Source organism: Lissotriton vulgaris, chromosome 8, assembly GCF_964263255.1.
Source record: "Lissotriton vulgaris chromosome 8, aLisVul1.2, whole genome shotgun sequence".
Taxonomy (NCBI): domain Eukaryota; kingdom Metazoa; phylum Chordata; class Amphibia; order Caudata; family Salamandridae; genus Lissotriton; species Lissotriton vulgaris.
In genome coordinates, this window is record NC_141696.1 from 1,001,048,974 (window position 1) to 1,001,061,842 (window position 12,869).

Below are 12,869 nucleotides of genomic sequence, written 5' to 3' on the forward strand. Positions count from 1 at the left end.
TCCTCCTCTATCCCAGTCTCGCTTGTAATTGAGACATCCGTATCCTCATTAACAGAATAGAAGCAGTCTCCCTCTGCTGAGGCTCCTTCAGCACCTTCAGACCCCTCCACATTGTTCGGTAACAAACTCTTCTTAACCAGGCTGGCATTGCTACCCCATGAGCTCCCTGCTTTCAGTTCGGCCTCGACCTGCATTAGGGCCTCAAGCATGTCTGCACTCCCTGCTGTGCCAGTCCCTAGCTCCTCGTTCACCACACTGCCCACCAAGGCATTTGCCCCTCCGGTATGGGTAGCCTTACCCGGGTTCCTGTCTGCCTCGTGGGCCACTCACGTCTCCATTGTCCTGCTTGCGCTCGCCGGGCTTCCAGCAAGCTCACCGCCACCACCGCCCGAGCCTGAAGGTGAGTCTGTGTTCAAGCGTTGCCTAGCAACGACGAGAGCCGCGTCAGAAGCGGCGTCCTCTGCAGCGTCCTCGAGGACGCTTTCACCACGGGCTAAACCTTCCTCAAACTGCTGCCCGATTTTTGGGGTAAAGGCTTCCATCAGGGTGGGCTGCCGAAGCGCAACATCCTTGCCTCGTGCCAGCCCCCCTATCTTCTGCTTCTCCACGTCCGGTGTTTCCGATGGTGCTACTGCTGTAGGAGTCCCGTCCTCGGATCGCTCCCCCCTTGCTGGTGCTTTACATCGCACTTCTGCCTTTTTCCCCTTAGATGCTGGTGCCGGTGCAACAATCTTCCGGATGGCACCCGATTTCAGGGTCGCAGGTACGACCTCCTTCCTTACGGTATCGGGAGGGTGCTTTACCACCGCAGAGTCCGGCAGAGATTTCCCCTTCTCCTTCTCCAACCGCTGCGGTCGCGGAGGCATCCTCCTCAAGTACTTCGCCTCCCGAATTGCTCCAAGTATTCCGAGAACACTTGCCACCTTCAGATGCAGGACTCCGGGACCGAGTCTTTTAGCGATGCCCCTTTTCAGGCTCTCGTAACAGCGAAAGCTTTTCTGTATCAGGAGCTCAAACGCCATCAGGGAGAACACACATCTTTTCAGGTAAGAGCCATCAGAGGGATATAGTAGAGAGAGGCCTCGCAGCGACTGCTGACCACAGCCTGTCGGCAGCCATCTTGCCCCGCGTACTAGGGAGTCCTTCCGTATGTGCCCCATTCAGTTGAAATTCTCCTTACCAGGAGCAAAACTCAACATTTGACGAGTAATAGACTGACAAAGTATGAAAAAATTATTCTGGGATCAGATGATGTTTCTATTGCTAAATGTGTGAATTTAAATCCCTCCACATTATTGCCTGATGGTACTGTGACAGAAATCAGGAATGAAAAAGACATTTATCATGAATGCTTGGATGTTTTAGAATATTGCACCAAACCTAGGCAGGATATAAAAGATGTTCCGCTGTCTGAATCGGATTTTGTTTATTTTGTTGATCGTTCTTGCTTGAGGACAGATGAGGGCATTTTGAGGGCTGCATACTCTGTTTGTACAGTTGCAGATGTGGTTAAAGCTTCTTGTCTCAAAGGAATTCGTTCAGCACAGGTAGCAGAATTGATTGCTTTGATTTGTGCATGTGAAAAAGCAACAGGGTTGAAAATTACCATAGTGACTGATAGTCAGTATGGATATGGCGTAGTCCATGACTATGGCCAGCTCTGGTCTCAAAGAGGTTATTTAACTTCTGCGGGAACACCAATCAGAAATGCAAAATTGACCAAAAGGCTGATTGATGGCATTCAGCTGCCAGAAAAAATCGCTGTGGTAAAATGTACAGCACATAAAAAAGGGGATGATTATATGACTAAGGGAAATGCATATGCTGATGAGATTGCTAAATTTTGCGCGAAGAATAATATGTCCATTAATCGGGAAAAAGAAAATGAACATGTTTTGAACTCACTTATGCTAACATCTGTAGTTGAGACATGGCAAGGCGTAAAAGATTTACAAGATGAGGCAGATGATGAGGAAAAAGACACATGGTTAAAAGCAGGTTGCAGACAGCGAGAAGAAGATGAAATTTAGGTTTACAAAGATGACAGACCAGTAATGCCAAACTGCATGATTGCTGACATGGCCAGAATGTATCATGGTCCAGGACATTTAGGAAGAGATTCAATGATTAGGTTGTTTAGACAAACATGGTACAACCCAAAATTCAGAATAATAGCAGAATCTTTTTGCCAGAGATGCTTGATCTGTCAACAGATCAATCCAAACAGAAAAACAGTTGTAAGCTTGGGAACCATAGGACGGGAGGGTGGTCCTTTTACCAGGTATAAATAAGGTTTGACGCCGAGATGCTCCCTGGAGCGATTGTAGCGCGGTATAAATGGGCAATTACATTACATTACATTACATAAATGGATTTTAGTGATATGCCACCCCATAACAGATTAAGATATGTTTTGGTGATAATCTGTCTGTTTTCAAGATGGGTGGAAGTATTCCCAACCGGTCACAATGATTCAGTTACTGTGGCAAAATTGCTTTCGAGAGAAATCATACCTAGGTTTGGATTTCCAGTGACGGTCGAAACTGACCGTGGCACACATTTTGAAAACACTTGGTTACAAATGATTTGTGAAGCACTTGGTATAAAACAAAAGCTACTTTGTGCTTACAGACCAGAAGCATCAGGTGTTGTTGAGCAAGTCAATGGTACAATGAAGAATAGGCTTGCAAGAATGTGTTTGGCTACAGGAATGAAGTGGACTGATGCACTTCCACTTGTTTTGATGTCTTTGAGAAGTACTCCAGATAGAAAAACTGGTTTAAGTCCTCATGATATACTCATGGGCAGAGTAATGAGACAAGCATTTGTTCCAGTTGGTAAAGTTCTTAGCATAAATGATAGTGCAATTATGGACTATTGCAAAACACTTTCTGACGTGGTAACTTCTGTGTTCCATCAGGTAGGAACTGAAGTACTTGCAAAGGAAAAAGAACAGGCCCATGATCTTTTGCCAGGAGATTGGGTGAGGACAAAAGTTCATCGAAATTGTCTAGTACCCAGGTGGCAGAAGGCAAGACAGGTGATATTAGTCACAACAAATGCAGTGAAGTGTAGAGGCCTAAAAAGATGGATTCATGCTAGTCATACCATTCGAGTGCCACCACCTGAGAATCCTGACGAAGAAGGTGATACAAAAACTGATTCAGATTCTGAAGAAGAACCTGAAGAAAATCCAGATATTAAAGATCGACAAGAAAGTCGAGATCTGGAAGATGCAGATGTGAATCAGGCATCAAATGAAAGGGATCTAGAAAGTGTGATAGTAGACTCTGAAAATGATGAAGATCTGCTAGAAAAAGAGGCAGAAAAAGAGTCTGATCAAGAAGTGAATTAAGATCAGGAGAGTATTGAAAAGCGGACTGGAAGCTCTGGAAGAAGGAACGAAAATTCTGAAACTGGTGGATTGGAAGTAATTGAAGAAGAAAAAGAAGACGAATTGCCAAGTACCAGCTATAGGGATGATGTTCCTAACAGAGTGAAGCTGACGAGTAAAGAAGTGCCTGAATCTAAAGCTGATCTTACAGAAAGCGAAACAGATTAAAGTGATGATGAAACCAATGTGAGAAGATCAAGAAAAAGAGCCTGGAGAGTTGAATGCAATCAGCCTGAGCCAAAGAAGAAACTCTCAAGAAAAGGAGATAATTGGCCAGATGAGAATGAGAGCCTGAAATTTAAATTAGTAAATAAATCAAAAGAACAAGTTAATGAAAAGTCCGAGAAGTGAATCAGAAAAGAAAAATCAAACAGGAAAGAAAATAGAAGTAATTAGTAGTAGAGCAAAGAGAGTGTTAAAGCCTAATCAAAAATATAAGTCATCTGAATGGACCTACATAATTATTCCACCAGTAGTGGAAGTGAGTAGCAGTAGCCAGGAAGATATAGATGACACAAGTGATAATGATTGAGTTTGTTTTCATTTAAAGTTAAAGGTTCTAAATGACATAAGGTCGAAGAAATTGTGTTAGGTGACACAAGGTCGAAGAAATTGTGTTAGCTGGAAAAACACATCGCTGTAAAACGTAAGGTCAAAGAAAAGCTGTTAGAGGATTCTTTTTTTTAAAAAAAAAGTAAAAAAGGGGGGTGTATATTTTGATTTTAAAATTGTTAGATTTTTTTTGTTTTGTTTTTGCTGAAAGGCTCTTGTCTCAAGTAAAAGATGCCTAATTCTAATAACAATTCGAGATGCTCTATTTTAAGAAGGTGTTGCAAAATGTCTTCTATTTGTATGATTTTAATCATTTTGGTTTGGTTAATTTTAGCTGTCATTTTCCCTTTTGGAATTGACAAAGAAATGTACAAAGCTAATATGACTAGTAAAGTTGAGACTAAACAAGTAATTCATGATGTAGCAGGTAAAACTAATAGAGTCATAGAGCACAAACCAGAGATCCATCAGGATAGATCTGATGGTGATTTTTCTAGTAATACATTTTCTAGACTTTTATCTGAATATGTTAAGGTGATGAATGTAAAAGATTGTTATATCTGTGTGAAACTTCCTGCTTCTGTTTCGGAGGGGGTAACCTATAATATGCTTCCTCTTACTTATGGCATTACTTGTAGTGTAATAGCTAGTTTATTTTATAAAACTGGACGTTTGGAGTATTATTACTCTAATTATGATGAGATTTTTGGAAACCTGAAGATTGACAATAGTCTTAATAAACTAAAACATGCAAAACAGATGAGGGATTTTTTTATAGTGACTAATGAACTCACATACGAGTACGCTTTTAGAAACAATTAACATGCAAATTGAGAACGGAAGAAAAGTCTCTCTTAAACATGGTTGAAGAGAGAAGAGCAATGTATAAACTGAATGAGATGCTGAAACAAACCAAATCTAAGTTTTGGCAAAGTGAGGATGAAAAGCTCAATGGTAGAAATGAAAATGTTGCTTTACATATAGATAAACCTGTTAGCGGAAAATTGTGCATTAGGAGAGATAATACTCAATTTGATAATTACTTTGTGGGTGCTAGTCAATGTGAAGATACTTATCGTATCTTAGGAGGTTGGGGATTTAAAGGAGGCAAAGATCCAATTTTTCCTGGAATTTATTTTGTTTGTGGGAATAAAGCTTACTTCAGTCTCCCAGACCATTGGTATGGGACCTGTTATATTGGTTTAGTTTTTCCAAAGATTTTTCATATAGATAGAAATTCAGAAGGCTCATTTGAAATTGGTAAACACCTGAATAGGTTCAGGAGGGAAGGTTTTTCAGAAATCTTGGGAGACCTATTTGGTGCAATTATACCTATGGTGGGAATAACTCTGAATGCAAATAAAATCAGAAAAGTGTCTACAATTGTGGACAGATTGTCAACAGATACTGCAAGTGGATTTCAATTAGTTGATACAGAACTCATTGCTATGAGGTCAATGGTTATACAGAACCGTCTTGCTCTAGACATTCTGCTTGCTAAGGAAGGAGGAGTTTGTGGAATTCTACATGTCCAGCATTGCTGTACATATATTCCAGATAAGAGCCAGAACATAGAGAAGTATATCAAAAGTATTACCGAATTACATAGTGAGATAGAACCTTTAGAAGATGATAGTTTTTCAGAATGTTTGAGCAAAAGATTTGCAGCAATCAGAAACTGGTTTCATGAGATTGGTAGTTCAATCATTGGTAAAATACTTTATCCTGTAATAGTCATAGTCATAGTGATACTTTTGTTAAAAATGAGTTGCACGATACACAAAAGAAAGAAATATGTAAGGTAAAAGAAAAAAATGTATAAGCTCAGAAAAGAATGAGAAAAGGAAATAGAGCTAGAAGAGTTTCGTAGAGTTCAATATGAGAGTTGTAGACAAACTGCTGAATCGAAGGTTTAGAAAAACTAATACAGTGAATGTTCAAAACATGTTTGTAAGATTAAAATTTTCCTGAAATTTTTGGGTGTGGTTTGGTGATTGTGAAATCACCAGATGAGGGAGTTGATGGAGCGAGCAGATGAATGAAATTTCGTTCAAACTTGCAAAGTTAAACATCCATAATAAGCGTAATTGTACTAACAAGCACATGTGTTGAAATGATTAATCAACATTAGTTTTAAAATGCACTTATACAGAAAAACATGCGGGACTAACTTATATGCTCTATGTTGCAATCGCAAGTGTGTGAAAATAATAAACTAACCCCGTCTATTGTTTTTGTCAAGTATTAAAAGCGGCTGTTTAATTAATGGCATGTGCTTATTTGTGTGTGCTTAATGTTCTGTTATGTCATTTCTTTGGCAAAAGTTTGTGGAGAATCCTGGTGGCCTAAAAGAAGAAAGTTAATATAAATGCTGCTATATGTGCTTGGCTAGGTAAAATAAATTAACGAGATAATAATTAACAAAGAGGGTGGGTAACAGAATGGGTCTCAATTCTTTAATTAATTACTGTTTTGTGTTTGTTTATATATTAGTTCCGTGAGAGGCCTTTAGGCCTATAAAAGATGGCGTTTTCGAATCCTGTCCAGAAAGGAGCCTTGCACACACGAGAAGTGGAAAGTTTTACCACGTCGACAATTTTGTCAGAAAATACTGTTCAATAAGTTGTGCATAATGTGCTCATAGAGAGATTGTCCAAGGACAGGAAGCGGCAGGATTGCCAAGGCAAGGCAGTCACAAACTGAAGCTCGTACTTAGCTACATTTTTGAGGAAGCGAAATGACTCGAAAGCCGAGGAGGACAATAGGGCTAAAGAAAAGCCTGTTCTCGGTCTGGAGATGGATATGTCACGCTGGTGGACTGACATGGCTCAGCCAATGACGAGTCTGATATTATGGAAAAGAATGCAGAATTTAGTTACTTTGGATAGATAGAAAGGTAAAGAACCTGGCTCATGGGGAGGAGGGAATCTCTCCTCGTTTTCTGATTTCTGAAGGGCGAGACGTGCTGTTGGACTCTTTGGTGCACGTAAGGACAGCAGACTTTATAATTCTTTTAGGTGAGAAAGGTTTTTAGACAGAGAGATAGAATTTAGGGAATGGAAATTAATATTATGTTTTAAAATTCATGCTAACTAATTTGTCTTTAATATGTCAGTCCAAGAGTCTTTTCCTTACAATGATGCTTTCACCTTGCTAATAAAATAAGATTCTTTAATAAAAATGCTTTTTCTTTGAATTAACGTCAATAAAAATTAGATTTTGAAATGACAAGCTGGTCTTGTTTATTCATGGTCTAGTTATCATTAGTTGATCCATTCGCCTTAAGTGACTTAATTAAATGACATTTGTTTTTAAAACTATGGTAAAAAAGGATAAACTGCAGTTGTATATAAATTTGTAAATAATTTGTGAATAGTTCTGATTAATTAGGTCACATGATTCAGTTGCTCAAAAAATTGTCTTGTTAGTTTATGGGCCTTGGTTAGTGATTCATGATTAATGGTGAGTATTGTGGAAATGAGTAGCGTTGGTGAGACAGTTTTTTATTAGGAGCGCTGGATCAAATAACAGTCTTTAAATTTCACTTTACTTTAAATTTACCAGGTCTGATTTTTTTAGACTGGTTGTAATGTAGCAAATGAATTTACAGCTCTTCAATAGAAGAAATGTTGCTGCAATGGAACATTGCAATAGCACCAGTGTCACTTTCATTGTTAATAATTATATTCAATATTGGTATAACTACACCAGAAATGTATTAACGCTCTTACTTACATGTATGATAACATTTTAATTATCCAGTCAATTTCTCTATAAAAAGAACACAGAGCAGACAAACGAATAATTCAAGAATTATGTCTGGATTTTAAGTATTTAGGAAAATCTACACACAGTTACAAGCAGGTGGACCTGGATTAACTCTGCGTTCCTGCGCCTATTCACAATGCTGATTAGTAAGGGTACTCGTCTTATTCATGTGCTCCAAGCTATGAAGCTCTAATCTCCACATGACAAAAACATTCTTCAAAAGTTCTAAAAACCCTTTGGCAACTAACCTACTAATAGAGGTTTTTTGGTGTACTCTCCAAATGCAGTTGAACACCTCATCATTTTTGATTGATTTAGAAAGCAACATATAATCTAGTTAACACATGGACAAGAACACATAGCTACAAAGATTTATGAATATCACAAAATTACTTTATGGGGTGACTTTAAAACAAACCTACCTCACGATGATTCAACAGTCTTTCCAAGTCAGCCGCCATTTGATTTTTCATGCGCAGTAGGGTGGATTTTTCCTGATTTAACTCGCTGTAAGCAAAGAACAATTTTATGTAATAAAATCAAGACTAAACACTTCTTAGTCTGGATTATATAACAGGAATATTACTACTGTATTTTTCATGTAACAGTTAAAATAGGATCTGCAGAGTTGTAAAGGTTAAAAGTCCTGTCCATCCTGGGTGGGATTAGCAATTTGCTGTGAACAGCTACTGAATAGTTCAGCAGTGGTCACTGCAGACCCCCTCCTTTCTGCCAAGCCATTCTTTTTCAGCAAAACCAACAAGCATTCTATTATTACACTTAAGTTGTCCGAGACGCTGGTATGACCTAGGTAGGGCTAGGTAATCATCCACGTGTTTGAAATGTAATTTTAAATTTGTAAATTATTTTTGAATGATCGCAATTATACATTTTGAGGATCTATCTGTTGTCAAAAAGGATACATTTATTTTAATCTAAAATAATCGGACTGCAATCTAAAATGTATGTTTACATTGAAATGTAAGGGTCTCTTACAGTCCTCAGTGGAATGGACTCAGGTTCTAGAAATCCGAGCATGAAAGGCAAATGAGGCATAACCATTGTTGCATGGGCAGCTGCAGAGCAGGGCCGGCAGAATAGTCACTGCGAGGGTTACTGACAAATAATGCTCAACAAGAAAGGGCAGTGGAAGCGCAACAGTGGCAAAGTGAGCAAGGTACCCTCGTCTAGGCATATCCTGCCAACTAATGGCAGACAAAGCAAACACAAGGAGACAATGGACGGAGCGCTGAAACTTTACACTCACCCCCAGTCACAGATCTGGATTGAATCCATCATCGTTCTTAAGCTCACTTCACCACCCCAGTTCAGACTCAGCCGTGGGTCCCTTGCTCACTTTGCCCCTGGACTGAAGCTAGCCTGGCTGATGAGGGGTGTTACCGCGAAACTGGTCTCAGAACGCTTGTTTCCGGTCCAGGGAAGACCTGGCTTGGTAGTTCAGGCTGGACTATTCCCATGAGGAACAGGGTGAAGACTGATTTGCAAATGGCTAGGACTGAACTGGGGTGGTGAAGTGAGCTAAAGAATGATGATTATTCAACCCGGAACTGTGACTCTGCTTTGAAGTCACCCCCACATCAGAGGCACTTTTGGGTACAAGTGCTAAGACTCTAACCCCCTAAAACCAGACACTACTGGACTTGTAACGGAAGTTCTGCCAGAAGAACGGTTGTGCTGCCTAAAGGACTCAACTGAATTGCTGATGTGGAAGGCCTGCTTTTCTGTTTGTTGCCCTGCTGCCAGCTGCTCTCTGACTATGCTGAAGGAGAGCAGGACTCTGCCTTCCTTCCAAGCGATCTCGAAGGGGTTCTTCGCTTGCCTCCAGCTGCCTAAAACTCAGGGATATCAAAGTCTCTACAACCTGTTCCTGTGCCTGGCTCACTGAATGTGGCCCAGATACCTGCAACACGCATTTCGATGCATCTCCTGGCTGTGTGTAAGAGAAGCAGTGCATTGACCCGGTTGCAGGAGTAGAATCGATGCATGGCAAAGGCACCAGCGCTTTGCCTCCAGAGATCGAAGCACCAGACAGCGTATCGCCGCTTCTGCAGCTTGGTGAGATCAACACACCCCCTCGCATGCATGGCTGAATACAGTGCATTGCTTGACGCCTCATGATTCTGGCACCCATCTTCGGAACTGACGCATCACCTACACTGCGTGGAGACGATCGAAGCATCTTGCTATTTGCTACCAGGAAAAGTAATTTGTTCACTGGGGCCTGCGTGTGTCCAGTAGCCTGCCTGCGCTCTATTGCGGTCAGCCTGAACTTTGACGCTGCCCTATTCCAGCCCAACCTAAAGTTACCTATCTAGCACTCCTTGCTTCTAAGTGCTTTACTGCATTTTTTCCTTTAAAATTCAATATCTCAACTTCTATACATTGGAGTTTGGTCTTTTTCGTTATGTTTTGTTTATAATGTAATAATCAACTTTTATAAATCTGTGTTGAGTCTTTTTGTGGTGTATTCAGAGTGTTGCGATGTGTGTGTGTTGTATAAATACTTTATGCTTGGACTCTTTAGATAACCCCGACTGCTCTGTGGCAAGCTATTAGAGGGTGAGCATAGGCTATCTTTTAGTGTGTATCTAGCTTACCCTGACTAGAGTGGTGGTTACTGCCTGGTCTGGGTGCACACCTCAGCCAACCAGAAATCCCATTTCTAACATGCATCCTGAGACAATTTTAATATCAAGATCCCCGAACCTTTTTCATAAAAGTAGGCTGAGCCCTTCCAGATATACTTTTTATATCTGTGGCAAGGACTCAATGATGAAGAAAGCCAGTGAATAAATAACCCAGTGGGTGAGAGTCGTTAAAACAAACCAATAGGGCTGCGAAAGTGGGGTTCATGAAGAAAGAAATACCCCAGTAAGTCATGGTTACTCACTTTTGATGTAAATGGCATTATATAGTGGAGGTTGAGCAAGCCCACGTTTAAACTTTTACCTCCCCCTTTGGGATTGAAGCTATACGCACTATTCAGTCAGCACTCAAGCTCTCCTGCACCTGCAGATATAAATTCCTCCTGCAGCCCACCTCTACTCCAGTGAGAGAGTCCATTCTTGGGTGTATTTATTATTTCGGTACTGCGTAAAGAGGGGCATGCAGTCTTGATGTTGCTTTACTACTTTTGGAGCAGCACTTTTCAGAACAGTTCAGAGGTGGTGAGTTTTAATTCACACCCAAGGTATCAAGGTGAAAGATGCAAGCTGTGGAGTGCGCCCTAGAATCTCCTTAACGGGCTGCTTGCAGCTTAAGGATGGAATGATGTCTGCACAATGGATGATACAGAGTGGTCCCTTCAATGTCGTTCGGCCGAAAAGGGTGCTGTTGCGATCTTGTTTGCAGACAAAGGACTCATGATTAACGTTTTAAAGCTTTTCTCAATCATTACGGATTCTGTTGAGACCTCGGGTCTGGGACACTTATTTTCCCATAGCAAGGGTTCCAAAATGTTAAGGGACTTTACACTGTGTTTCTATCTTTGAATGCGGTAGCATAGGCTGGATCAAATGTTCCAAGTGTGCCTAGTGTACGCAGGTTTCACGTGTCACTGTGCAGACAGTCAGTTAAGTTGTTTCAAGGGTAGGGCGATATGCTTTACTCTATCGAGCACTTTCTTCTTCAATTGTGTTATTTAGCAGATAAAATGTATTAATGTGACCTGTGTATTAGCCATGATCGCTGCGTATGTTCAACTCTCTGGCATAATCAGGTTCTGCTCTGCATTCCACAAAATAATTATTTATATATTTAGAATTTTCCTACTAAAAACACTTCCTAAAATGAATTCTCTCTAGAACATATACAACTGAACCAATGCAGCTCATGGCAAGGATTCTGCTTAGGGTAGCTGAGTCATGTTCTTTCCATAAAGCCTCTATAAAAGCCACAGAAGCCGAGCGCACGAGGAAAATTACTTTTAGTTAATTATTTTATTATTGGGAAGGGCCTAGACTTAGGAGATGCCTGATGACTAAACTGCTTAAGGCAAGCTGTTCTTTATTTGCTGTACTAGGGTGTCAATTGTCTTCAAATTTTAACTGAACGTCTTGATCTGTTTTAAAGACAATGTCTTCAGTAAATTAATCTGGAACGTGTGAGGAAATTGCAGTTTTCTTATCACAATTCACAAGTCTTTGCATCCCAAGAGGTGTGATGAGTAAAACAAAAGAGTCCTAACGGTGAGACAGTTGCAACCCCACACACGTGATAGTGCAAGAATGACCACATACCAAATTAACGAAAACTCCTTTAACATTATTGGTTATGCAATCAATGTAAGGCGCATAACTAGCCTAAAAATCCCTCTGAGTGCCGGATTTTATAAATGGGAGGAATAGCTGACTAAAAAAAGAGGGTCTAAAGCCTCCTAATTGCCCCCATGTAACAAAATTAGCCTAAAAGAGGACTTAACTTGTTTATCATTTCTTAATCGTTAAAAAAACACATCAAGTGCTTGAAACGCAAAAAACAGCAAATAACTAAGCATTTTTTGATTTCACAAAGATTGTACTGAGTCTTCCAAAACAGAACAAAACAAAGGTGACAACGATATGATAGTATATCAAGATACATAGTAAGCAGGAAACATTCGTAGGATCAGGTGATGACCTGTAGATTCTACAATAACAGAAAGTAACTCACAAAAGTTCGAATGCAACATTCAGAGCACAGCATTAACAATACAACAAGCAAAAATTAAAGAAAATAAAGGAAATTAAGGAGTGATTCACTGAGGAAACCATTGACGTCCACGAGCTAGATGCTAATATAACAGCCAAGTAATGGGGTATTTGTGCCAGAGTACAACACATTTATCAGTGACAGTGTTTCGGGGTTGCCCAAAGGGTCCATGTTCGTACATAATTAGGATACAAACTTGGTACGCAGAGTATGAAAGTATAATGTTAGATGGGTGACCTGCTGTCCAAGTCCCGGTGCGGACTCCAACCCAAAGTCTGGGTGAAGGGACAGTCGACGATCCACGAGGGGTAACCAACCATTTTAAAATCACAAATCGCCAGACACTCCCGCACTGTGCATGTAGTGACAATTTACCACATCTATGAGTAGGGCTTTAAGTGGGACGGGTCTCGCCGGTGCTGAGCATCGTCAGTTTTTTAAAGGG

The 12,869-nt window shown here is 40.4% G+C and overlaps 1 protein-coding gene across 1 annotated transcript in view; it reads right to left on the reverse strand.

Annotated features, from left to right (window-relative positions):
- Positions 1-12,869, reverse strand: part of PIBF1 (progesterone immunomodulatory binding factor 1) — a 797,165-nt gene that overhangs the window by 180,248 nt on the left and 604,048 nt on the right. Inside the window, exon 16 of the mRNA XM_086933412.1 lies at positions 8,137-8,221. Within this exon, the coding sequence (XP_086789538.1) occupies positions 8,137-8,221 (85 nt within the window). The remainder of the gene's footprint in view (positions 1-8,136; positions 8,222-12,869) is intronic.